The sequence below is a fragment of the Miscanthus floridulus genome, chromosome 2 (assembly GCF_019320115.1).
Source record: "Miscanthus floridulus cultivar M001 chromosome 2, ASM1932011v1, whole genome shotgun sequence".
NCBI lineage: Eukaryota > Viridiplantae > Streptophyta > Magnoliopsida > Poales > Poaceae > Miscanthus > Miscanthus floridulus.
Window position 1 is genome coordinate 3,389,835 of NC_089581.1, and position 26,608 is coordinate 3,416,442.

Here is a 26,608-nt window from a genome sequence, read left to right on the forward strand (position 1 = left end):
ATGCAAAAAAGGCCTTGTGAGGTGTTTGCTTCACAAATCTACAGCAGGCAGGAACCTATATCTTGCCCACACGGCCACATGAGTAGGAAATTCGGCCTCAATTTGTTTGGAAGCAGTTATAGAATCAAAAAACGGCGGTCAAATTGGATGGTTTTCGCCTGAATTTTGGCTTTGCCCCCGTGCCTTTTCTGCTAACTGTCGCCGCGCATATAAATGAAATGGACGCCGTTCTGGCGTTCTCCCCTTCTAGAGCAGAGGAGAGCAGGCACACCGGCACACCGCACACCTCACCGCAGCGCCCTCCTCGTCTCCTCTCCGGCTCTCCCCGTCGGGATCCACCACCGACCGACCGCACCTCTGCTCGCTCCTGCCGTCCACAGTCGCTGCTCCTCTCTAAGTGCTGTCGATTTGTGCATCAACTAGTTGTCTGGTTCGGTTCCATCCTTCTGTTGGTAAGCGATCCTACCATGCCCTGAGAGGTGCCTTTGCTCTCTTAGTCTTAGATTAGATTAGAGGCGGTTTCTTCTCAGTCCTAGCGTGCGATTGCATCTGTATTTGGATCGGTCTTCGTTATTAGAGCCAGCGCAATTGCAATTCTTGAAGAGTTTATGCAGTATGTCCGAATATGCAGCAGTGATCTTGCTTGCTTGATCGGATCCTGTAATAAGCAGTACGTGTTAGCTAGTGTTTTCCGCCCCCTTCGATTAAGAGGGGGAAAAAGTAGTACAATTTCATGTGTCATACCCGGATCCTCGGGAACAGAAATGGATTTGATATGCGGTGGAGGTGCATGCTCCTAGATCTCATATCATGGTGCTGGTTTTGGTGTGCCAAGTCGGTTACTTGGAGGATACTCGTGGGAAATGAATTGACTTAAATGTTTTCAGTTGGATGTTTTTGCTAATCGTGTGAATGGCCGTTAGCCTACAATAGTTTCTGTAAATCTTGAGGCCGGGTTGGTTTAGATCCCACCCAGTGCTTCATACTTGTGATCTTCTTGGCGGCCTAACTGGGTTTTTACTGAGCTTTTATTGGGCAAACCTTACTTAGCTTTTCCTAATCCTAACTAATAAAAATATGTATCTTCATGTCAAATACTGCTAACCCTGACCTGAATCTTTGTCAGGTTATCTTGGTCTAAACAGCTCAATCTGTCAAACAGCCTTGCTATTGTTTTTCCCCCCTTTCATTTTGGCATAAACAATCCAGTTGATAACTTTTTGCTAGTTGGAATCGGAATGATGGGCGCCACTACTGACTTCTTGCTGGCACACTGACTTTAGACTCCCATAGTCTATGGCTAAATGAATTATCCAGCTATAGGCTGGATGTGCAGCAACAGCAATAATTCTGATCCAGTACAGCTGTAGTTTTATTCATTTTTGTTAGGCTCAGTAGCACATGGGTGAGCAAGTCTCTGCCTGACAGGACAGCTTATGCCAGCTTATATAGCTCTCTTTAGTATACTGAGCATAATAAATCCACTTTATGATTGATCGCAGTGTGATATGTTTTTCCAAGTCGTTAGTCCTATTTACCAGCTGGTCCTTGTTCAAAGATTCATTAATGGTAATAATCTTGCTGCAACTTGACCTAAGGCCTGCTAAATACAACCTTGCATTCCTTTTACTTGGCTATCACAAATTGCTCTTAATTGTCATCATGTACCTGAAAATTATATGGTTTTTCCCTTATCAATCTTAACTTAAATTTCCAAGCCATCTAGCATGAACTAGGTCCAAAATTTTGTGCTTTCACAAGTGAATATTTGAGATGGTCTCTGAATTCAGATTGTCTGTGCTGATCAATGGCTGACGGTGAGGATATCCAGCCACTTGTGTGTGACAATGGCACTGGAATGGTCAAGGTTCGATGCTCATTCTATCTGTTCATTCATTAATCTCTGAAACCTTTAAAAGGAGTTGTTGCAGAATAACCAGCCTATGTTTCTCCTCTCTGCAGGCTGGCTTTGCTGGCGATGATGCGCCCAGAGCAGTATTCCCTAGTATAGTTGGCCGCCCTCGCCACACGGGTGTGATGGTTGGAATGGGCCAAAAGGATGCCTATGTTGGTGACGAGGCACAGTCAAAAAGAGGTATCTTGACCTTGAAGTACCCCATTGAGCATGGTATTGTGAACAACTGGGATGATATGGAGAAAATCTGGCACCACACCTTCTACAATGAACTGCGTGTTGCTCCTGAAGAGCATCCAGTTCTGCTGACAGAAGCACCACTAAACCCAAAGGCAAACAGAGAGAAGATGACCCAAATTATGTTTGAGACATTCAATGCACCAGCAATGTATGTTGCTATACAAGCTGTTCTTTCCCTATATGCCAGTGGTCGCACAACAGGCACGTGTTCATTTTCACCTATTAACTGATGAGTTTTTCTAGGACTTCATCTTTGATTCTCGTCATTGGCTATCTGACCCCATTCTACTACCTATGTCTTGTACTCTTGTGCAGGTATTGTGCTTGATTCTGGTGATGGTGTGACCCACACTGTGCCAATCTATGAGGGATACGCGCTTCCTCATGCTATTCTTAGGTTGGATCTTGCTGGTCGTGATCTGACTGACTGCCTAATGAAGATCCTCACAGAAAGGGGTTATTCCTTCACTACAACAGCAGAACGGGAAATTGTAAGAGATATAAAGGAGAAGCTGGCCTTTGTTGCCCTTGATTACGAGCAGGAGCTCGAGACTGCTAAGAGCAGCTCCTCTGTCGAGAAGAGCTACGAGTTGCCTGATGGGCAGGTCATCACAATTGGCGCGGAAAGGTTCAGATGCCCAGAAGTGCTTTTCCAGCCGTCGCTGATTGGGATGGAAGCTCCTGGCATCCATGAGACCACCTACAACTCTATCATGAAATGTGATGTTGATATCAGGAAGGATCTGTATGGCAACATCGTTCTCAGTGGAGGAACAACCATGTTCCCTGGCATTGCTGACAGGATGAGCAAGGAGATTACTGCCCTTGCACCGAGCAGTATGAAAATCAAGGTAGTGGCGCCTCCAGAGAGAAAATACAGTGTTTGGATTGGTGGTTCAATCCTTGCCTCGCTCAGCACATTCCAGCAGGTACTTACTAACATGGCCCTTTCCTTGCTGTCATAGCATTTATCATGGAGATGGTTTCTTAGGTGCCTTTTGACCATCTTCCTTTTTTAAGTGAAACCAACAATCAATCAAATTGACAAGTGCATGTGAACACATCTAAATCAGTAAATTGTGAATGGCAATGTTCCAGTGATTTTGATTGTTGCCATAGTTATGAATACGAACTAATTTCCGTTCAATTTTGAAGTATTGTTTCTCACAGTATAGGCTTCTTACTCCAATCATTTTCCTGTTGCAGATGTGGATATCCAAGGAAGAGTACGATGAATCTGGCCCTGCTATCGTCCACCGAAAATGCTTCTGAGCTTTCAGCCGCGCCAATCTGGCCCTGCTATCGTCCACCGAAAATGCTTCTGAGCTTTCAGCCGCGCCTTTCCTAGTGTGTCAAGCTGTTGAGATCTGCATTATTGAGTGTCTTTGTGAAATACATATAGTTTCTGCGAGCATGATTGTATGAGGGAAAGAGTACATCCAACTAAGCATTTGCCTTTCAAATGCCCTGCTTTAGTGATCCAGATGGTGCTGCTTCCAGTGATATGTCGATACTAGTGTGCGAGCAATGTATTGGTTTTGGCTACAGCTGTTCTGTCATCTGTGCGTAACATTACCTATGTATCTATCAATATCTGCATACACTATTGGCTATTTGGTCGGTTTCCCTATGGGCAGAAGACTCGATATGGTATTAAGTTCACAGTTTTTTATGTTCTCTTAAATTCTAGTTACCTATTTGTGGCCCATCAAATATAACGGCACAGAAAATGAATCAAATCTGGGAAAATATAACGGCACATGAAATGAATCAAATTTGAGAGTTAGTTAAGGAAAATTAGGTCATGTGAATTGCCGTCGTTAGTGCAACTCCAAGGCAGGACAACAAGGGCCCAAGTCGTCCTCAACTGGGCTAGACAGGACAGGAGCCAAACGCAAGCAGTCCACCAGTTCAAATCTGCCACTGCTATCAGCCACCTACCAAAGCATTCGCTATCAGAGATGACACGAGCGAGCTGTTGCCTTAAGCATCCCCGCTCAATGAGAAATTCAAGATTCTTGGCACAGAAAGCATGTCTTGCACGCAAAACTGAATTTCGGTCGTTGTGGCTCAGCATGTCATGCATTTTTGTTCTCATCCGTACGCAGTTGCGCGTGCATCCAGACCAAGCAACAACACGCTACAATTTGGCAAACAGGTATCACATGACACAAGTGTTTGGAACTAAACGGGTGCCAGCATGCCGCAGTGACATTCAGAATCAATAACTTCAACACTTTTCCAAACATAACAAAAAGCCATTAAATTATACTATTATGGCATCACATCAGTTTTTTATTGATTAGCTAGTATTCCCATGGGTTCCCAATATTTGATGTATAGATGCCCTGAATTCAACCCATATTTGTCTGAGCCCAATTCAACCCATATTTGTATGCCCTCCTATTAATCATAGAAGTCACGAAAAAAAAGATCCTTTCGCCTGCATCAACTAACTTCAGGTAAAACATTCGACCTATTCGCTTATCTTATAATCCGTACTTTTCAACTTATTTTTTCAGCGAAAACAGTGTTTTTCTCTCACAACAAATCAACCAAAACAGTATTTCGGCTTGTTTTTTCAGCGGTGCAAACGGGACCATTGTGGGCCAAACAAATTTTAATGTTTCACATCCCTCCATCAAAATAGACCACGGAACAACAAGAGCACACGTCACCATACCAACCCCCTCCTCCTCCCATCAAGCGAACAGGGTGTTAATGCACCGACCCCGAACATAAACTAGCAGAACATAGAAGACAGCAACCACAAAAGTTTGATGCCAAACAGTTCGCACAACTGGTAGGGCAGATGGAGCTTGCTTGACAACACACTTGAGAGCAATTGGTCCCTTGCCAAATTGAAAAGCCCTAGCCCTAGTACAGGTCACCTTCCTTGTGGGTGTGGATGACACAGTCGGACTTTGGGTAGGAGACACATGTCAGCACATAGCCCTCCTCCTGCTGCCCGTCATCAAGGAAGGATCCATCCGACTGGTCAACCGCACCAGACTCAATTTTGCCAGCACAGGTGGAGCAAGCCCCAGCACGGCACGAGTATGGCAACTCCACACCGGCAGTCTCGGCCGCATCAAGGATGTAGGTGTCATCTGGAGCATCAAACTCGTGCTCTTGACCTTCAGGAGTGACAAGCTTCACCTTGTAGACAGCCATCGCAGAGACATCGAGTTTCTTGGAGGTCTTCAGGCTTGGAACCTTCATAACTTGGCTGAAGAAGCTTAGAGATGAAGGGCTCTTCACCGCTGTTTGGGAGGCCTGTGTTCTAACATTGCCCAACAGCGTGCAGGAAGTAGCAAATGTGCTGGTCGACATCTTGAAACCTGGCAACCTTCAAATTCAAGGGGAGGAACATGGTCAGTTATCAAAACCACCTTGGCCTAAATTAAGCAACTACGGAACTATCGCACTTTCCTTATAAAACACAAAGCAACAATTGAGACCAGGAAGCTATTCTCAGGCATCTAGATATAAAAAAGTATCTTGCCAGACACTAACAGGAAAAGCTTGCAGCAGAGTAACAAATAATCGACACTGAAAGTCATACAGTGCCATGCTTGAATCCAGATAATCAGAACCAAAATACCATTTTTAAACAAATTACTGACATTGGCACGAAAATTACCTAGATTTACAGAGCAACGACCAATTTAATATCCACACAAAGATATGAGATAAAGTCATGCTTCCTCTGCCACGCTTCATAAGCCAATCCCTTTGTTCACTACGCATAGTAATACTACTAATCCAGTTCATAGAGGCACACATGGGCTGCTGATGTATCCCAATGGTATCTTTGCCAAGGAGGAGAGCGGGCACATGCCATCCATTCCCTCCATCTAAAGGGTCAGGGTTAATCTGTGGAGCGGTATGAAAAAGGCAGGCATAGCTAATGCTCCCTGCCCTTCACTTGAAGCTCCAGGGAAATCAGTAAACCACACATAGGTTCTTTTTATTTATTTCTTCCGAACTTCACAGAACAATCCAATAGATGATTTATTGTAAAAATCCCCTGGACAAGAACTACCAGAGGTTCACTGAACATGCGCACAGATCAACATGCTCCATAAATACCAAATCCATCTCCTGGTCAAAAATCTCAAACGTCATAAACCGACTCTATTTGTTCACAATGCATAGGTAATACTACTAACACATAGACACACAAACAGGCACCTGCTGATGTATCCCAGTGGTATCGCTACCAAGGAGGAGAATGGGCACATGCAGTCCATCCCCTCCATGAGAAGGGGTAGGTTGATCTACGGAGCGGTATGAAAAAGGCAGGCATCGCTAATGCTCCCCGCCCTTCACTTGAAGCTCCACGGGAATCAGTAAACCACACATCGGTTATTTTTAATTTAATTTATTTCTTCTGCCGAAACTTCACAGAACAATCCGCTTGATGATTTATTTTTTAAAAAAAGTTCCCCGGCGAAGAACTGCCAAACCAGGAGAGGGGTTCACTGGAGATGCACAGCCCCTTAACGGCCCCTCCCATAAACCCCCAAATCCACCACCCCAGGATAGAAAATCTCAAAGTTCTCCAGTATCTACTTTCTCCTCAAGATGGGAAGGAATTACATGCGGAAATAACCGAAATCTGATGCGGTTCAAGCGACCCACGCAACAGCGCCCCGTAGCAGTAATTTTCTTCTTCTTAGGGATTAACGAAACCCAAAAATTGGAGAACAGAACGCGAGATCCCATCATCCATCCACTAGACTCCCGAGAGTCGAGCGGCCAGACCAAACACCCCACCACCTAGGGTGGAACGCCGGCTGGAGAGCGGAGAGAGATCCTACCACCCTACAAAACCACCGAGGCGTACGAGGGGAGAGCGGGGGAAGAGGCAAGGTACCTCGCGGAGATCGGAGGCGGCGGCGAACGAGGGTCCTGGTGCTGTGCCTCCCTCGCTCGCACTCGCGCCGCGCCGCGTCGCTTTCCGTCACCCTCGCGGCGTGGAGGCTGGGGAGAGGAGAGGAGAGGCGTAGTGGGAGTGGGCGGCCGAGGCGGCGGCCAGGCCCTCGTTTTTAGTGGGGGCGGCTCCGCTGGGTGGCCGGCTGCGCGGCGCGGTCGGGCTCGGGTGGGAGCGGAATGGAAATCCCGGGTGCGCGCCCCGCCCGCCTTCCGCTAGCCGCCGGGTGGGGCTGGCGGTGGTTTCAACGCGCATGTGTTTTAGAAAAAAAATAATATATAAATTTTTTTTTTATCTTTCTTCCTCTCTCTTTCTCACCAGTGATCACCGACGCCGACGACGGCGACCGACGAGCTCACCCTGGCCCCGCATCCGCGCCGGCCATGGCAGCGGCGACGGCGATGACAGCGACAAATGTGTGATTTGTCTTTCTATAAAAAAAAAATATAATCTGTGATCTATGAGGCAAAAGAAGAGTGAAAGTTGCTGGATCTTAATTCTGTTGTATAAACTGCGTTCTAATTTTGGCTTGCGACTCACGATCCCATCTGAGGAAGGTTCTGGAACTGCCAGCACGGACGCCGGCTCTACTTGGGCCTGCGACAGGGAGGACTGGGCCACGCTCACTTGGGCCTGACGAACCGTCACCTGCAAACAGTACTCCGTAGTCCGGCCGAGCTAGTTCAACTGAACTTTAGACCAGGGTTGCTCCGACTCCATGCTACAGTGTACCAAGGAGCCGAAGCCGAATGAACTAGAAAACGTGTTTTTTCCGAGCTCATCGGGATGAGAGAGAAAAAGGCTCCTGCTACAGTACTGGTTCAGAGGATCCAGAGCCCATAGAAGCCTTGCCAAGAGTACTCTTATTATGTTACCAAAGGCATACAAAATGCCAGGTACGCACGGGGAGAGCCAGAACGCGTGATCGTGCGAAACCGTATAATGCTTTCTTACGGAATTCTTGCATGAATCTAGCTGTTCTTGTACGAAAGTCCAGTAGTGTCGTTTGGAAAGCTGAAGACGGCGTTTTCCGCACTTTTTTCTGTACAACGCGAGGGCAGCGGCAACGAGCACATGCGTTTGAATGTGCGACCGGCGGCTCTACTTGTACTTGCTGAGCAGGAGCGGCCAGTGGTCGAAAAAAAAAATCGGTGAGACCCATCCTACGAGAACATGGTGCGGTATGTTCAGCTGATACATGGACCACCCTATCATTCTATCCACACGCCTGGTATCCACACATCAGCTGCACATGACACATCCCACCACGGTCGCCCTTCACTTTTCTTTAAAAAAATATGCATATTGTTTTTTAAAAGTCAACTAATCTTAAATGTGATCAAATATATATAAAGAAGAACTAATATTTATTACGATACTAACAATATCATTAAATTGATCATACAATATATATTTTTATAAAAAAACTATTTAGTGATACCATACTTTTTTATAAATCTAATTAAAGTTGAAATTGATTGACAGCTGAAAAGCGAGATGTGCATTACTTTTAAACAAAAGGTAGGCTCCGTTCGGCTTACCTTAAAAGTCGGCTCCGTTCGGCTTACCTTAAAAGTCGGCTTGTTCAGCTTTTTTTTTTCGACCGAAACAGTGTTTTTCTCTCACAACAATTCAGCTTTGGCTTGTTTTTGCAAACGAACGGGGCCTTAGTATAGTAAAATGCAATGGAGCGTCCTTTTGGTCAGATGTAGCGCAGGTGAATGAAAACCGAAAACATGTGCCGCTGACCTCCAGGCTCCAACCTCACACAAACCCCGTTTTCTTGGAATTCCACGCGACCATGCACGGCTTGCCACGCCGCCTCAGCTCCTCGCCTAGGTCTAACCACGTGTTGATGGCCATTCAGCGCCCAGCCAGGCTGCACGAAATTGTGCGCGTCCCAGTCCTCGAAAGAAAAAGGAATTCAGTTCAGTGCGCTATCACTGATGCGACTATGACCTGCACTAACAGACTAACTGATGGCAAGGAATGGCTCCACGGGTGTGCTTTTGTCAGGCACGCAAGTTCTCCACAAATTGCATGAAGCCAATGTTCTGTTAGAACCTGAAGCAAAGAGTAAAGTTGATATGAGACCAAAAGCTGAAACAGTTTGGCACTGCAAGCAGAAAACGATGTTCTAACAGTCTGACACAACGGTTATGTTCAAAAGCACCTACCAAGCAAAAGGGCACAACTTGCAAGATGCCATCTCATGGGGAAAGCAGCCTTCCATACTCGCTCAACAAGACCGGAATGTCATCCATGCGCAACTGTGATATATCACAGGTACAACATAGCTATAACTGATAAGTAGGAGAATGAAAAAGAAGAGATCGTATTGTGTAAAGATATTCTCAATTGACTGCTGGTCGTTTGTGTTGGACAACTAGATTGTATGCACTACTATGCATACCTGTGAAACACTTTTCAAATGGAAAAAACGAAGAGCTTCCATTTCACGAAAAACTGGCAATGGATTTCCCCTGCACTTGTTGCAAAAAGAAAATGAAATCATGATCGACGCAGAAATATTGCTAACAAATACTTTGCTTTAATGGAGAAGTTGATGATTGGATAGTGAAGAATGATCATTTTCAGGCATATCAACCTCTGGCAACAACCAAGTTATCTGCACATGCTCAATTTCTAACTAACCACAAGAAAGAACCTGACAGGAGATGCCACAGTTTATTTTTGAACTGTTATGTGCCTATTGATATCAAACAGGCCAAAACCATGAATATGTAAGTTCCATGGCCATGATAAAGTATAATTGACAAGACAAACTCACAAGATTTTGTAGTGTAAAAATTCACAATTACTCCTATTCCCCCAAAACATCAAATATGCATTCATTTCAAGCAATTCAGGCTATCGCAAAAGAGAATAATCCATGGACCAGAACAGAAACTGTTACAAATCATTCAATTTCTAACAGGCAACTTCTAGATTTTTTTTCCTTGAACAGGCAACTTCTAGATTTGTGAAAGAGTGGATGATGAAGTATGCAAATAACAGATGCAGAGGGAAGACTGAAGAGTGAAACTATACGAATAGCGTCGCAGGATGAGACGTTGATAGTCCCTCAGCAAAGGTCCTAGTTCCTGCAATTGTAGTGAGCTTGCTGGAGAACTTTTCCAGTGATCACGAAGTACCTTGACATCACACAAAATTCCAAAATTCTCTCAGAAGCAAATACAGGTGAGTTACATTAATAGCGAGGCATAACTGCACAAGCACCTGAATTGATGCAACCTGGTCACTAGCTGGAAGCGATTGACCAGCAAGCCTAGATGACAATTCCACAAGTTCTTTATCATTGGCTTCGTCAACAAAACTTGCTGAAACTTCCTCAGAAAGTGGAATCCCCAGTCGTTTGGCCAATTCTGTTATTGGATTCTCCAGAGCCTGTGACTCCTGCAAAACATATTTTAGAAATTATAGAATTTTCTATCACCTGAAATTTTCAAAGTGAACTCTCACACATGCAAGCGTGTACCTTTAAGTTGGATTGCTGGTTATCACCAATCACAGCACTAGGTTTGCTGTTTGAATCGATGTTAGGAGCTAAGTCTCGTTTCGCAATAGGATCATCTGTACATAAAATACGGTGCAATTTAGAAAAGGAAAAATGATCTTTCTTCGTCAAGCATCACAGAGAAAGACAAAAAGTCAAGAGCATTAGGGGGAAGTTTACATTATAAAAAACCAACAACTCATTTCATACTATTTGGTAAATGAACCTGCATCATAAGTGGTACAGTTTCCTAATATACATCCAGTTAAAGCAGCAAATTATAGAAACAATTAGTCAAATGAGTTCCTTTTTCTTGTGATCTTGGAAATTGACAAAACTCCTCACTTCTCACTACTGAACCATGCATGGAAGTTTAAAGGGTACGACTGCAGGACTATGAATTGAAGAATTTATGTGCAGAGTTTTATATCCCAGTACACTCTACGCAGCCCTCAAGATACCAAGTATATAGGAATGAAGTGTTCCTTTTCAGAAAAGCATGAGATGACTATACCTTCAGGAACAAGCCACCACAAATCACCAAATGTATTCTTTCCATCAAAGCCACCAAATAAAAGAAATCGAGACCCTATGGAAGTTATGGAATGATATGCCCGAGGAGGAGGTGGTTCATTGCTTGTTGGTAGGCGCTTCCATTGAACAGACACTGTCAAGGATTGAAGTATCAGCCAACAAAGATACATGTGCTGATTGAGTAAGTGGCATGAAAGCATTAAAACAAAAGCAATGAATCATGGAGATGGTACTAGCTGTCAGCATTGTGTTCAGTATATCCACAATAACCTAGTTAGTCGCCATTGAGTTGACAGTGGTAAGATCAGTCGGAGTTACAAGATTGGCCTTCTGAGGCTATATTATGTGCAGCAAGTATAATATACCTACTAGCTGCATCATCAACTAATTCCAACACTGGTTATAATGGATGTGGTTGACAACCATATTTAACACCTTCCAACTACCTACAAAGATAACCCAAGCAATGAATGCACAGACTTATCTGACATTTATTTTATATCTTGATCAATGATGACTGCTTAAGCCATATCTACAGAACTAGCTTTTCTAGTCTTCTAGGTTAGTATTATGATGTAATCAGACTTACGTAAGGTGCATTAAGTTAAGACATACTAACTTTGGTAGTGTTCTTGATTGCCATTAGTATGTGATCCATAGTTGACACTACATTATCTTAATCACGAGAAAAATGGGTTTGCATAGGCCTGACAAGGCTTTTTAAAAGCGATTACATTTATAGGATATAACAGTTACTTTTGGAAGAATCTTACTGGTTCGCTAAAGACTCTATCAACTAATTATATTGCACAACTCAGTGTAAAGCAACCACAAACATGCCCCAAGCAGCACAGATTCAGCCAGCATCACAATTTCCTTCTTAAGGTTAGTCATACAAGTTTACTTGTGGAACCACATCTTATGTTAATAAGAGGAAACATTTTTTGTACTGAAGAAATAAAAACTGTTGGACTTAAACAAAAAACCTTTTAAAAGATGCAGCATTACACCCACAAGAAAGACACACATTCCAATTCAGTAAATCCCTATGCAAATAAAAAAAAGGAATTAGAATCACATCTTACCTCTGTCTAAAATAATGCATTCATTGTAGTACACATCATATCTACTTAGCCAACCGCCAGTTCCATGTCCTCCAAACAGCAAGAGCTGACAAGAAAGATCTATACATCTTCAGTTAACCAATCATGCAATCAAGACCTTTAAATGGAAAAATTTTAGAAGAAATTCAACATAATCTAGCTGATTAACAATTTGAGGCTGCAAAGACTCCCAGTACACAATAAAGACAATTATTTTTTAAATAAATGATTACACCCTTTCATTTATGTAGTTAATGACAAAGAAACTCTGCTAAAGCTGTGTCTAAAAATTTACTTCCATCACCAACCTAAGTTAATAAATGATGTGTTGCACATACTGATACCTCAGATCTTAAAACTAAGGATGAAACTCTGCAGAACACAAATATTTTTTAGCATTGTCACCGAAGGCATACCCAGGAGCCTATCTGTTATTGCATTGATCATAGCAGGAAATAGAACCCTGGCCTCATCGGAAAGAGGGTTGGGACTCAAACAAAGTGCCTACTAGTCCATAGTAGATCAAAATGCATAAATGAGTTCTAAATATACATCAATGGTGCATATGGTTTGTACAATATAGCAATGATAATTAGTTAATATCTAGTATGGACATCCAATGGGGCCCAAGTTTACAAATACTATGATATATGAGATACCAGCTACTGAATACTTCATACTAGTGCACTGAGAGACCAAAAAAAGAAATGCAAGTATGGCGGGATCAAATTACATACATAAGGTCCACCAGATGTTACTGAATGACCGCATCGTGGTGAGGGAGATTGCCCTGGAAGTTTCAACTGTGTCCAACCTGGCGTCTCATTGTCTTCCAAAGTAGACAAAATTAGGTTCTGACTAACTGAACTAAAATACAAATGAATGATGAGCTAGATAGTTAAATCAGAAGAAAGTTGACAATAATACTTTTCAACTAGTATTAACATACATCAAATAGAATGGGTGATTTTAGTTGTCCTCAGAGGTTAAATAATACTGATGGGCCATCTTAAACTACATGACTTCCAATAAGGCATGAGCAATCAAACAGGACAAGAAAGATGCAGGGTATGTACCATGGATTGTCTTAAGTATTACAATATTTTTTTTTTAAAAAGGCATCAAACCACATCTGATCATGAATTCATGATCCACAATCATTCAAATTTCAAATAGGCTATTTCAACGTGCACTGTTAGTTCGACTGGCGCCATCATCAACTGACCACGCATATGTTGCACATAGCACTATGGGGCTTAGGATGCATCTTTCCTTTAACTCAAACAGATTTTATATGAATAAATAGGAGATACCTTCTTCAGTAATACCCTTTAAAGCCCATAAATCACCCATTATTGGCCCTGCTCCACCTGTGGCAAAGAAGATTTGAAGTGATTGGAAATGTGGGTGTTGATGGCCAAAAGATTACGAATTAACTGAAGAGTCATTAGAAAGTAGAAACCGTCATAACACATTCACACTACAAATTCTCACAAGGAAAATAACTTGGTTTCCACAAGACAATTATGAAAATAATTAGTTTGTGCTTTTAGATTTCCAAAAAAAATTAAAACAATCAACAAAATTTACTTTCACAAAAGGAATCATAAAACACAATCTTTGAGAAACCCACAAATAAAATCAAGAAATAACAATCACCTCTGCCTCCAAATATAAGCAGTCTCTTCTCAATCATGGTTGCGGAATGCCCACATCTTGGAGGAGGCACAGATCCAGTAACAGCTAATTCTGTCCACTCCAGTGACACTATACAATAGAGAATGCAAAAAATCAGCGCTCTACGTTTTCCTTGCCATCTTCAAGAAAAAATGCAGTGATTGGATAAAGAAGCAGTTTGCTTACTTGTGTCCATGATGTATACATCTGAAAGCCACTTTTTGCCATCCCATCCACCATACCTGAATAAAGATAGAATGTTCTTCAAAACTGATCATAGATCAGTTGGTTAGGCTCCTTGTGGTGGAACCTGCCCACCCGGGTTCAAGTCCTCGACTTAGCATGAGTGCTCGCATTTTCCTAGATTTATTCCAGGATTAAACGGCGCTATGCTTTCAGTGGTAGGCGACGTCTCCGTCGACAGCGAGACGCCTGTGGTGACTTCGTGAATCTCGAGATCTGCCGGCTCAGTCCTTCGGAGGTGCTCATAGGGGTAGGGTTTGCGTGCGTGTGTTCATAGGGGTGAGTGTGCATGCGTGTTGTGAGCGTCAATTTTCTCAAAAAAAAAAAAAACAGAACGTATGACAGGGGTGTGCATATCAAATAATGCTTACATAACAATCTTTCTGTTTCCTATGGCTGAAGCAGCAGCAAACTCTCGTGGTGACGGCAAATCACCAAAGCCAATCATCTCCGACCATTGCCATAAGTCTGAATGTACATCAGTATCATGAATGTAGCAGCAACCCCTAGAATAAGTGTACACAGAACCAGAGAAGGGGATCTTGACAATTTGATGAAACATAGAGGCTTACTGGTGTCTAGCATCCAGAAATCACCTAAGCTGTAAGATAAAGACCACATCGTTAGTAACATATAGGAAACTATTCATGCTAAGCTTCCAAATTCTGCTAGATAAGCTATGTGGACAGCATACCGCTTGCCCCCAGAACGGCCACCAAAGATGAACATGTTGCAGTCAATGACAACAGCTATGTGAAAAGCCCTTGGGCTTGGGCCGGCCTGCCCATCCGACCCATTACCAGTGCACCCAGGTGTGTACCACAGCTTATTCTCTGCAACATAAGTTGAATTCAGAAGTTTGTAAGGACAAGCTCTTTCTTCCTTCCAAAGTTCCAATGCATATGCTCCATCCATAAAAATCGCAATCATGTATCCCTCAATCTAATAACCCTTAAGATGAGTTGCTGCGTGTGCAAAATTGCCCACAGAGGTCGGCAGGCAAATTTGGCACAACAAGCGAACCGTCGGAGAATTGGAGAGGGATTAGATTACCGACGTCGTAGACGGATACGTCAGCGAGGAAGCGCTTGTCGGCGAATCCGCCGAAGACGACCACCTTGGACTTGCCAATGCTCACCGCAGTGTGCCCGCTGCACGAAATTGCAAAATCGTGAGGTTGTTACTTCGTTAGAGGGGTAGGGTGAGACTCCAGGGGGGATCGAGACGGCGGCGGCGAGGAGGAGCTGTATGGATACCTGCGGGGGGCGGGGCGGTCGCCCCCGAAGTCGGAGGAGTCGGCCCTCACCCAGTGCATCTGCTTCGGTTGCAGCTGCTGCATCCTTTCCTCGTCTCCTCGTCCTCGCTCCAGCTCCCCAGTATACGCGCCTCGTTTCGCAAAGCAGCTGGACACAATTCCAAAGGATGGGTGCTGCACGGCTGCACCGGCGACTGGATGGCGGCCGGGGGGCGGCGAGCGGTGGACGGCGGGGAGTCTGGCAGGTGGAGGAGGGGATCGGACGAAGCAGAGAAGTCAGAGCAGGAGGACGGAAACAACGCACGGCCTGCCCAAACGAAACGACCACGACCGGGCCGGAGACACACGCGCAACTCTATTACCACGTCACTGGGCCCGACTCAGGACTACCTGTCACTGACACGTGGCGGGTCCCGTCAGCATCTGCCTCCGTGTCTCCCTTCCATTCTACGGCCACCTCGGCGGGGAGCGTTAAAGCGTCGCCCGCGTAGGAACGAGGCCAGCGTCGGCTCGCCGTCTCCCTCCCTCCAGATCTCGGCGCGAGTTCACTCTGCAGATTTCCATTTCCAGCACGACGGCGAAGAAGAAGAAGAGCTGCGGTCCGGCGGAGGAGTAAACCCTACCCGCCGTCTCGCGCCGGTTGCCCGGTGCGCAGGCGAGATCCGGGCGGAGATCTAGGGCGCAGCGCCGGCCATGGCGAGCTCCGGACTCGCCTACCCTGACCGCTTCTACGCCGCCGCGGCCTACGCTGGGTTCGGAGCCGGCGGGGCCACCTCCTCCGCAGCTATCTCTCGCTTCCAGAACGACGTCGCCCTCCTCCTCTACGGCCTGCACCAGCAGGTGACGCGTCGGACGTTGTTTTTTATCATTTTGCGATTAATTCGGGTGTGGGGGTGAAATTGCGTGGATCTAGCGTGAGATAGGCCGAATTTGTGTTGGTTGTGATTAAATTGTGTTGCTCTTCTTCGTCCCTCGGGAGAGATTTGCTTTGGTTGATGATCGCAATTCGGTTGGTGATTTTGGGTTTCGTTTTGATCCAGGCCACGGTTGGGCCATGCAATGTGCCCAAGCCAAGAGCGTGGAACCCCGTGGAGCAGAGCAAATGGACGAGGTTAGTACCACTAGAAACTGCAATCAAACTTCACTTTGCCACAGTCACAGTACGATCCAACTTCTGTGCAGGTTCTTCTTTATCAATGATGAAAAAGTGAAACCTCAGTGATTTTCTTAAAACTTGAATTGTGTCTACACGCTAGCAGCGAGTTGAGTAGTTCATTCTCATGTACTGTCGGCTTATTTTATTGATTTGCCCAAATTTGAAATGTGATTTGGTCCCCAGCCAGAAGATAGAAAATGAGATGCTTATGCTGCAATAACCATGATACTCATGTAATTTAGATTATGGATAGTTAGACTGGAGGGCTGATAGTGGGAAATACCCAGAAAATAAATACTGTACGTTGAAGTGTGTATTCTGAAAACGGTACTTATCGATTATATCATTTTGTGTTTTTAGCTGGCATGGGCTTGGAAGCATGCCTTCAGCGGAGGCGATGCGTCTTTTTGTCAAAATCTTAGAGGTATGAATAATTACATGATATTGTTCAGTGTGTGCAATAACAATAAAGACTTTTAGTCCCAAGCAAGTTGGGGCTGTGCAAATAGATTTGATAGATGTATTGGTATTCTGGCAGGAAGAAGATCCTGGATGGTACTCTAGGGTCCCTGAGTTCAACCCTGAGCCTGTTGTAGATATTCAGATGCATGTAAGTCATGCTATTGTTCACTGTTGGTCTTATCATTTAGTGCACCGTCCCAATGTCTAGTTCTCTAGTTTTTTTTTCTTAGCAGGTTTATCAAATTATCCATCTGTGTTTCTTTTTGTTAGAAACCAAAAGACGAGCCACAGAGTGTACCGGCTTCAACAAATGGAACATCAATTCCAGAACCAAAAATCATTTCTGAAAATGGAAGTTCTGTGGAGACTCAGGACAAAGATGTTATTCTGGAAGGCCTTAGTACTGTTAGTTCTCATGATGAGTGGACTCCATTATCTGTCAGTGGTCTCCGTCCGAAGCCTCGTTATGAGGTGCACCAGATACTTCATTCCTCTTCCATCGTTTTTCTCTATTTACTTTTGTAGCATTAATGAGAAGTTTGGTTTCTGTAGCATGGAGCAGCTGTTTTGCAAAATAAGATGTATATATTTGGTGGAAACCATAATGGACATTACCTTAGTGACCTTCAGGTACGTGAAGTTGAATAAAACAATCCCTAACACCATATGTATGCATCCTAAGTTATTAGTGTTAGCTATGACTTGGAAGCATGTGACTCTGTAAGCATATGCTGTTCTACTGCTTTTGATCAAACCATCTTTAAACAGACTGCCTTATTGCATACACTGTCTGGGTTAATTGTCCATTTGTGTTCATGATCCTTAACCTTGACCTTTTCCTTATATTAGTGTGGTGTCAAAGTGTGTTTCTTGCCACAATTTGAGTCTTCAATGTGTTTCCTTATGCCAAAGTTGGGCTATTGGACTCTTATGCAAAGAGATAATTGCTATTTCCCCAGAATATTGCAAACAAATCTATGTATTTTTGGATATTTCCTGCATTTTAATTATTTAGCCAAAATTGTTAAGATAATATTAGGAGTGAGAAAGAGGAGTTTCAAGGGGAGGGAAAACAAATTCGTTTAAATGCACTGGCAATTCAAATGTCACCTGAAAGCAGGTCAGCATGAAATATTGTTGATCTAATGAATGATTTTTCTTTTTCGTAATTTATACCAAAATAGGCTTTGGATCTGAAGAGTTTGACCTGGTCCAAGGTTGATGCCAAATTGCAAGCAGAATCTGCTGATTCCACTAAAACCACACAAATTGCTCCATGTGCTGGTCATTCTTTGGTAAACTTCTGCACAACTGTTGCATAGTCATTTATCTTGAATCCAGTAGTTAATGGCAGTTGCCTTTTTATTCTGTACCATTTTGTAGATTTCATGGGGCAACAAATTTTTATCTATTGCCGGGCATACAAAAGATCCATCTGAAGGCATTACAGGTTTGATAAAATCAGTTTTAATCTATTTTGGTACCTCTTCTACTTATTATGTCATACATTAATTTGTTCTGCTGTTGTTTCTGGTGGTTTTATTCTAGTGAAGGAATTTGATCCGCATACTTGTACCTGGTCGATTGTCAAGACTTACGGGAAACCACCGGTAATCATTTTTCTTCAATCGGTTATTGTAACTCTGAACTAAGAGGGCCAGTTCTTGTTATGATTTCTTTTGTTCCGCTAATCTTATGTTTGAGCATGTACATCTTTGTTTTGGTGCACTTACTCAGATGGTTTCTTCTATAGTTCCATCTGTACTTGATTTTAGCTTAGAGTCTGTATTTTGAAATGACTAATAAAGAAATTGTGCCACATAACATTGCTCAATTGCTTTGGTATTAGTTACCCAGTTATATGCAGGAAAGTGCATTTGCTTATATAAGTTTCATCTGCTGCAGGTTTCACGTGGAGGTCAAACAGTGACTCTTGTTGGAACGACACTAGTTTTGTTTGGTGGTGAAGATGCAAAACGGTGTCTCTTGAATGACTTGCACATCCTTGATCTTGAAACCATGACATGGGATGATGTGGATGCAATGTAAGTACAGCAACCTTGATGGCCCTTTAATGCACAGTTGTTCACCTAGTGAGAAGAAGAAAAACGCTGTTAGCTTTCATGTATCTTTGCTATGTGTGCTTAAAATATTACTTTGAACTGGTCCCCAACATAATTGGGATGCATGTTAACTGTCACACATATATGGTAGAGTTAAGAAGCTTTCTTTGGTTAATGAGATGCTTTTCTGACCATGTAGGACTAGGAAATCTTAGGTTAACACTTCTCAGTAATTTCTCTTCAACATAGTTTGCACCACTTTGCTGCTATGGAGTTTTGCAGTTTGACTCGATCGATTCTTGACCGATGGAAATATTAACTAGCTTTTATATACTGGCACAAAAGGGGAAACGAATATTGATAGCATAAAAGCCTTAAACATATTGTCATAGTAAAAGGGAGCATGTTTCTAAACTTCCATTATGTGTCATAATCGCATTAGGTCAGTTTATGCACATGTTCTGAAAACAGAGTGATTTTTTTTTAAGCTGAACATTGTATTACTATATTTTGAATTTAGCTCATCGCGATGTTGGTTTTGTGTTTTAGAGGCACTCCTCCTTCTCCAAGGTCAGATCATGCTGCTGCTTGCCATGCTGACCGCTATCTTTTAATTTTTGGTGGGGGGTCTCATGCAACATGTTTCAATGACCTACATGTCCTTGATTTGCAGACGGTACAAACTTTTTTCTTTCTGGAACTCCAAGGTTTTTTGTGCTATCTTTGACTACTAAATTTTTTTTGTTGGAAATTACAGATGGAGTGGTCAAGACCCAAACAACAAGGTCTGACTCCAAGCCCAAGAGCTGGCCATGCAGGAGCAACTGTTGGTGAGAACTGGTACATAGTTGGGGGTGGCAATAATAAAAGTGGTAAGATGTCTTAACTTATTATGTTAACATGCTTGTTGATAACTACTGTGTGGTCATTGTGGAGTTCAATTTGTGTGAACATGTTACTAGTACATTTTGCCTCCTGAGAGCTTGTACCAATGAGACCTTGTTTGGATGTGTTGGGATTCCACCCAATCTCAACATACCCACACAGTGGCCCATGATATTTTTCTTTGCATTTTTATGTCAAGCATAACTAATACACTCACCTCTACAGGTGTTTCTGAAACACTTGTGCTTAACATGTCAACTCTAACATGGTCAGTTGTTAGCACTGTGGAAGGACGTGTTCCCCTTGCCAGTGAGGTATATCTCTTGAGCAGCATGCAGTGATTAAGATGATTTTTCTTGGCTGCTAATATTTGAAATTTGGTATTTCTAGGGCATGACTTTAGTGCATAGCAATTACAGTGGTTATGATTATCTCATCTCTTTTGGAGGATACAATGGACGATACAGCAACGAGGTAATTGCCATTCAAATCTTATTTTCATTCATGGAATTAACTTCTACCAACATCTTTTCTCTATGATGAGCAGGTTTACACTCTTAAACTCAGCCTGAAATCAGATTCGCAGTCAACCGTAAAAGAAGAAACTGTCTCAGATACTACATCTAGGGTCATAGAACCTGAGGCTGAAATTTCTCAAGATGGGAAGATACGGGAGATTGCCATGGACAGTGCCGATTCTGACCTGGTAATTTCCTGCCCAGGATACTTTTCTTTGTTGGCTAGAAGTATATGACATGTGTCCATATTTGGTACCAATCGAAATTCTGCAAGGAAGACAATGCAGCTAATAGTGCTACAAGTATTAACAATAGAATTTGTCTGTTACAAAGTTCATGATGGTGGTTGCTGTTACCAATGATGATGATCCAAGTTACAGGATACTCACAAGATCCTTCTTTTGCCTTGTGCTGTTCTGAATTCCAGAATAACAGAAATGATGAAGCAAGTGAACAGCTTATAGCAGATCTTAAAGCTCAGAAAGAGGAACTAGAAGCAACACTTAGCAGGGAACAGCTGCAAACTGTGCAACTTAAAGAAGACATTGCTCAAGCAGAGACCAGAAATGCAGAGCTGACAAAGGCAAGTCATCTTTTCTTACCTTATGTTTTACTAGTTTTTTTTTTCTTTGATCATGCGCATTCATTTAAGCTTCTAATTAACCGTCTCTTTAAAATACTACACCCGCTATGTTTAGAAGTATACTGAGGTCTGATGCTACTTTTAAACTACATTCTGCTAATGTTTAGATCAAGCATTCGTTGTGTTGAATGTTTATATGGGTTATTCATTGCTAAATGATGTTAACATCATGTGCTTGTCACATACTGGCATATTGAACGCAATCTGAGCAAGTGATTTGGAAGTTAAACTGTTGTGCACTATTCTATAATACCTTTTCCATTTACCTTGTATAGGAACTTCAAGCTGTCCGTGGCCAACTTGCTTCTGAGCAATCCAGATGTTTCAAACTTGAGGTACATGCTGGCGTTTTGTTTCACCAATCACTACAAATGACAAGTTGTACATTATTCCCAACACAACATAGCCCCCCATTTCTCCAGTAGATCGCTCAACAAATATCTTATCTGGACATCATTGTCTTATTCTGCTCTGATCATACTTAAATTTCCAAAATGCCTCAGGTCGATGTTGCGGAACTTCGACAAAAGCTTCAGAGTATGGATGCGTTGGAAAAGGAGGTCGAACTGCTTCGGCGACAGAAAGCCGCTTCTGAGCAAGCAGCGCTGGACGCAAAGCAGAGGCAAAGTTCTGGTGGCATGTGGGGTTGGCTTGCTGGAAGCCCACCACCAGCAGTTTAGTTCGTACAGGCCGTGATTCATATATTTTACTTGTAACATTATATATCATTTGACATTCTCTACAATTTTTTGTCACTTATGGCATTCGTGTTCATTTTGACCACACAGAATAAGGTGCTCTGGCGATCGTTATATTGTGTTCTTATAGAAAATCGTTATCCCTATATGTATAGCAATTAGCAAGCTTGCCTTCTTCTTCCTTCAGCCACCCTGTCGACCTCATTCTCAGGGTCCAGTCCGGTGCATATATACCTTGATCGATCAGATAGATAGATAGCTAGGATCGCATTGTGTGTTCCACCACCAAAAGCCAGCCACAGCATCGACATGATGCAGGACTTGTTCTCGGTCCCTTCGTGTTTCTCGGCGGGCGAGAAGCTCCCGGACGTCCCGGCGTCCGCGGCGGCCACCAGGTCCGGGCAGGGCGCGGCGACGCTGGTCTACCGCGCGGGGATCGCCGGCCAGGACCGCCTGGTGACGGTGACGTGGTGCAGGAACCTGCTTACCCACGGCCTGTCCGTGTCCATCGAAGGGGCGGCGGGCGGCGGCAAGGACAAGAGCGGGAGCGGCGGCGGCGGCAGCAGGGAGCGGGGCGACGGCGCCGACGGTGGCGCGTCCTCCAAGCAGGGCTGCAGCACCGCCTGCAAGGTGGAGATGCAGCCGTGGCACTTCTGGCGCAAGTACGGCGCCAAGCAGTTCCACGTCGACGGCAGGGCCGTCGATGTCGTCTGGGACCTCCGGAGCGCGAGGTACTCCGACGAGCCCGAGCCGCTGTCCGACTACTACGTCGCTGTGGTGTCGGACGACGAGGTCGTCCTCCTCCTCGGCAACCTCAAGAAGGAGGCGTTCCGGCGCACCGAGTCGCGGCCGTCGCTGCGGGACGCCGTCCTGATGTGCAAGGAGCACGTCTTCAGCAAGAAGCGGTTCCTCACCAAGGCCAGGTTCCACGACAGGGGCAAGCTGCACGACATCAGCATCGAGTGCAGCAGCAGCAACCTCAGCGGCGCCGGCGTCGGCGTCGACGTCGACATGGTCATCAAGATCGACGGCTCCGTCAACGTCCTCGTCAGGCACCTGCAGTGGAAGTTCAGTGGCAACGAGTGCATCTCCCTCAACCACCTCAAGGTGCAGGTGTACTGGGAGTCTGGGACGCGCACGACTGGCTCTTTGGCACCGAGATGAGGAACGCACTGTTCATCTTCAAAGCCCGAGCCGCTGCTGTCCACTGCCGCTGCGGACCTCCACACTGATGAGTACTCTGATTTCTGCCTGTTTCTGTACGCATGGAAACTTGAGTGAGCTGCTAGGATTCCTGTTCCTCTACACTAGCTGGTTGCTACATTACAGTGGACACCTGACCATGTTATGAACCAATAATTCATATCATGTAATACTAATGGATTATTGGGACATGGAAGTGTATGCGAAATGAATGATTGGGGCCATTTTCTCTTTCCTTCCTTCCTTAATCCTTCCCATGGGACTATGCGTGGGAGTGTGTTGTGCACATGGAGGATTGGACTGGAGGGGCACAGGATCGTCCTGTCCTGGGGATTAGGAACAGGCTGGTCCTGATTGAGAAACATGACAGGCAGGATTCGCAATGGCATTGCCTTTCCCAATCATGCATTCATGCTGATTTATCCTGGGAAACTCCAGCTAAGAGCTGGTCCCTCCATGGAGTACTCTTGAATTCTTAAAAAAAAAAGGATCTTTCTCATTTATCTCAATCCTCCTAATTTCTTTAATTTTTGCTCCGTTCAAGAACGAGGAACCCGCAGATAGGGGCACAAATCCCTGAATACTGACTGATTGTAGCATAATGTGTGCCATTGATCATATAAGCTCAAGGAACACAACCACAGTGGCCCTGTTCGGCTTACTCCATATTCGGTTTGTTCGGCTTCTTTTTTCAGTCGAACCAATGTTTTTCTCACGACAATTCAGCCGGAACAATCTTTTTCAGCCAGTTTCAGCTAAAATTCTGCCAGCCGAACGGAACCACTATTGGAAAATCCTCCTCATGAGTGGATGGTGAGGAGAGTAAATGCTCCTAGTGAGCATGCCCACATGTCATAGGTGCAGCTCAAGGAAATGGATCAACCTTGTGTGCATCTAGTGTTTTTGTCTCTTGACTTACAAGAGAAGCATAGAAAGTCTCTGGACTCCATGGAAGCAGTACAGAGCAGCTCCAGTTCAGCCCTGCTCCTTGTGTGTGAGAAGGGAAGAAAACAAGAGAAAAAGAAAGAGAGGGAGAAGAGTGAGATTAGACAGGAGATCTTGCAATAGATCAAGAAGGATTCATCTTCAAGGTTGTGAAGCATCAGATCCACTTCCTTGGTGCCTCTAATCCAAGTTCCATCATCATTGGTGAGGTCTTTCCACTTCCTAAGTAGCAACCCCAAATCTTATTGTTGTTGTCCAAGATTTGCTATATCTTGATATATGGTTGCCTCTAGTGCTATCTAGAGATAAACTTGTTGTAATCACATGAGCATATAGTGGAAGAAGATTTGACTAGCTTGGTCCCGTGGTTTTTACCCCGATTTGGGGGTTTTCCACGTTAAATCTGGTGTCATGTTATTTCTGCGATTCTGGTTGCAACTAGTTGCGACTGCAGTTGAAACTGAGCAGCTACAACTAGTTGAGCCTGCTGTTGGTGTTGTTGTGATCAGTTGCAATCAGCTGCGATCAGCTGCCACTAGGTTGATGTGATAACAACTGATTGGGACCAGTTGTGACTACTGCTATTTCCTCCATATATGTGTGTGATGCATATGTTTCCTTCCGTAAATAGGTGATGACCTGGGCTGATTTCGCATTGTGATGAAATTAAGCGCTTCCGCTGTCATTAACGGTTGTGTTAGTGTGGTTATCCCAACATAAACTGATATCAAAGCCGTAATTAATTGTTGGAGGTGATATCTCTCACTTTGGCAATGGAGGACAGCAACACTACAAGTGGCATGATCAAGCTTGATGCTTCAAATTATGCTCTATGGAAGCCCATGATGGAAGACCTGCTTTATTGCAAGGATTTGTATGAGCCAATCATGAAAGATAAGATACCCACCGGAGTCACGGAAGAAGAATGGAGAGTATTGAATCGGAAGGCAGTAGGTTTGATCCGTTTACACATCAGCCATACTATTTTTCACCATGTTGCTAATGATAAAGTTGCGTTTGAGTTGTGGTAGAAATTGAAGTCTATGTATGAGCGGAAGACAGCAGTTAACAAAGCCTCGGTGATAAAGCAACTTGCGAAGCTAGAGTATCGAGATGGCAGCAGTGTTATTGAACACTTAAATGTCTTCCAAGGCCACATAAATCAGCTGACATCAATGAAGATAAATCTTGATGATAAGGTGCAGGCACTGCTGTTGTTAAGCTCATTGCCGGACAGCTAGAACACGCTTGTTGTATCACTTAGCAACTTAGCTCTAGATGGGAAGCTGACCCCTGATATGGTGAAGAACAGTTGAAAGGTCCTAAATGGCTAGAGTTGTAAATAGCCTATAAAAATTTTCTACAACAACACTTGAATGAAAAGGTTAGTACAACAAATGGCTTTAGCAAGTTTGGCACTAGCTCTACAAGGGATGCAAGCCTCCTATCCACAATTCTAGTGAGTATGATCTCTAGCACACACAATAGGCTATGTCACTACACTAAATTAGTGTGCTCTCAAAAACTAACAAAAGAGACACACTAATCACTACACAAGTAAAAGCTTGCCCTCAAGACTAATTACACTAAAGAGCTAAGTACAACTAGTTTGCAAGAACGTAATTGAGATAGAAAGGTATACCACCACTGGGCAAGTGAGATGATCCAATCAAGATGAATACCAAGAATTCCAATCAATAAGGGAGACAAGATGACAATCGATTTTTCTCCCGAGGTTCACTTGCTTGCCAGCAAGCTAGTCCCCGTTGTGTTGACCAACACTTGGTGGTGCGGGCGCTAATTGGCGTGACAAGCCAAACCCTCCAAGTGTGCACCAAGCACCTACCACAAGTGAGATAACTCAATGTCATGAGCAATGTATTAGAGCTACCTTTGGCTCTTCGCCAGGGAAGGTGCAACACCCCTCACAATCAACCAAAAAATGGCCATGAACAATCACCAACTCGTGCTAAGCTCCTCCTCGCTGTCCAAGCCATCTAGGTGTCAGTAAACACCAAGAGTAACAAGAAAACCACAGCGATGCAATCACAAGTGCCACTAGATGCAAATCACACAAGCACAAGCACTTGGATGCTCTCCCAAACTCACATGATGATTAGCAATCAAGAGAGTGGAGTGGGAGTGGTGTTTCTTAGCTCTAGAATGAGTGCAAGTAATGCAAATAGCCAAGAGGGTGAGAAACAACCGATCAAGGTCTATTTAAAGCCCCCCTAAAATTTCCAAACCGTTATGCACTCTCGGGGAATCCAGACTCACCAACCGGACCATGGTCCGGATCCTCCCGTCGACGAATCATGTTACACCACGTCAGCTCAGAATTTGAACTCGACCGTTGCCGCGCGTAGACCACTTGCTCGTGTGCTCGGACTGGCGATCCGGACTCCCAAACAGTGAGTAACCGGACCAAGCACCAAGCCAGTCGGGAGATGTTGGATTCTCAGTCTTTGGGATAGGAAGCGGAGCAGGACTCTACCGATGTGATGCCGCCTAATCTGCTAGAAGACAATCTTAATTTGCGTTCGGTCCCGAAAAACATTCATATGGCTATGGGCCTTTAGGCCGTGTTTCTAAGAACTTGCCGTAAACGTTGGCGG

At 44.1% G+C, this 26,608-nt stretch overlaps 4 protein-coding genes and 1 pseudogene across 5 annotated transcripts; 3 read left to right on the forward strand and 2 right to left on the reverse strand.

Annotated features, from left to right (window-relative positions):
- Positions 1-238: 238 nt before the first annotated feature.
- Positions 239-3,785, forward strand: LOC136515224 (actin-3). Its single transcript, XM_066508883.1, has 5 exons — positions 239-452; positions 1,791-1,867; positions 1,963-2,356; positions 2,471-3,084; positions 3,362-3,785. The coding sequence occupies exons 2-5, from the start codon at positions 1,808-1,810 to the stop codon at positions 3,425-3,427; spliced, it is 1,134 nt and encodes a 377-aa protein (XP_066364980.1). The 5' UTR covers positions 239-452; positions 1,791-1,807; the 3' UTR covers positions 3,428-3,785.
- A 1,088-nt stretch (positions 3,786-4,873) lies between these two features.
- On the reverse strand, positions 4,874-7,336 carry LOC136515270 (ferredoxin-3, chloroplastic). The gene is made up of 2 exons (XM_066508914.1): positions 7,035-7,336; positions 4,874-5,504 (listed from the first exon to the last, which is right to left on the reverse strand). Exon 2 carries the CDS (start codon positions 5,486-5,488, stop codon positions 5,033-5,035), a length of 456 nt encoding a protein of 151 aa, XP_066365011.1. The 5' UTR covers positions 5,489-5,504; positions 7,035-7,336; the 3' UTR covers positions 4,874-5,032.
- Positions 7,337-8,546: 1,210 nt separating this feature from the next.
- On the reverse strand, positions 8,547-15,758 carry LOC136515243 (protein GLUTELIN PRECURSOR ACCUMULATION 3-like). 2 transcript variants are annotated; one of them, XM_066508898.1, is made up of 17 exons: positions 15,422-15,758; positions 15,219-15,316; positions 14,860-14,998; positions 14,738-14,766; positions 14,537-14,633; positions 14,109-14,164; positions 13,905-14,012; positions 13,559-13,615; positions 12,983-13,074; positions 12,228-12,312; positions 11,123-11,275; positions 10,591-10,685; positions 10,332-10,508; positions 10,143-10,246; positions 9,505-9,574; positions 9,269-9,361; positions 8,547-9,155 (listed from the first exon to the last, which is right to left on the reverse strand). In XM_066508898.1, the coding sequence occupies exons 1-16, from the start codon at positions 15,502-15,504 to the stop codon at positions 9,302-9,304; spliced, it is 1,503 nt and encodes a 500-aa protein (XP_066364995.1). In that variant the 5' UTR covers positions 15,505-15,758; the 3' UTR covers positions 8,547-9,155; positions 9,269-9,301. The 2 variants fall into 2 exon arrangements, with proteins under 2 accessions (XP_066364995.1, XP_066364998.1); XM_066508901.1 differs by having other exon boundaries at positions 15,223-15,316; positions 15,422-15,464.
- Positions 15,759-15,882: 124 nt separating this feature from the next.
- On the forward strand, positions 15,883-21,959 carry LOC136515234 (acyl-CoA-binding domain-containing protein 6-like). Its single transcript, XM_066508890.1, has 18 exons — positions 15,883-16,260; positions 16,461-16,531; positions 16,937-17,000; positions 17,115-17,186; positions 17,309-17,509; positions 17,591-17,668; positions 18,223-18,333; positions 18,422-18,488; positions 18,587-18,648; positions 18,944-19,083; positions 19,651-19,777; positions 19,859-19,973; positions 20,212-20,300; positions 20,377-20,460; positions 20,534-20,692; positions 20,932-21,087; positions 21,423-21,482; positions 21,651-21,959. Exons 1-18 carry the CDS (start codon positions 16,114-16,116, stop codon positions 21,825-21,827), a joined length of 1,980 nt encoding a protein of 659 aa, XP_066364987.1. The 5' UTR covers positions 15,883-16,113; the 3' UTR covers positions 21,828-21,959.
- Positions 21,960-22,101: 142 nt separating this feature from the next.
- LOC136515260 (uncharacterized) lies at positions 22,102-23,283 on the forward strand (annotated as a pseudogene).
- Positions 23,284-26,608: the final 3,325 nt, after the last annotated feature.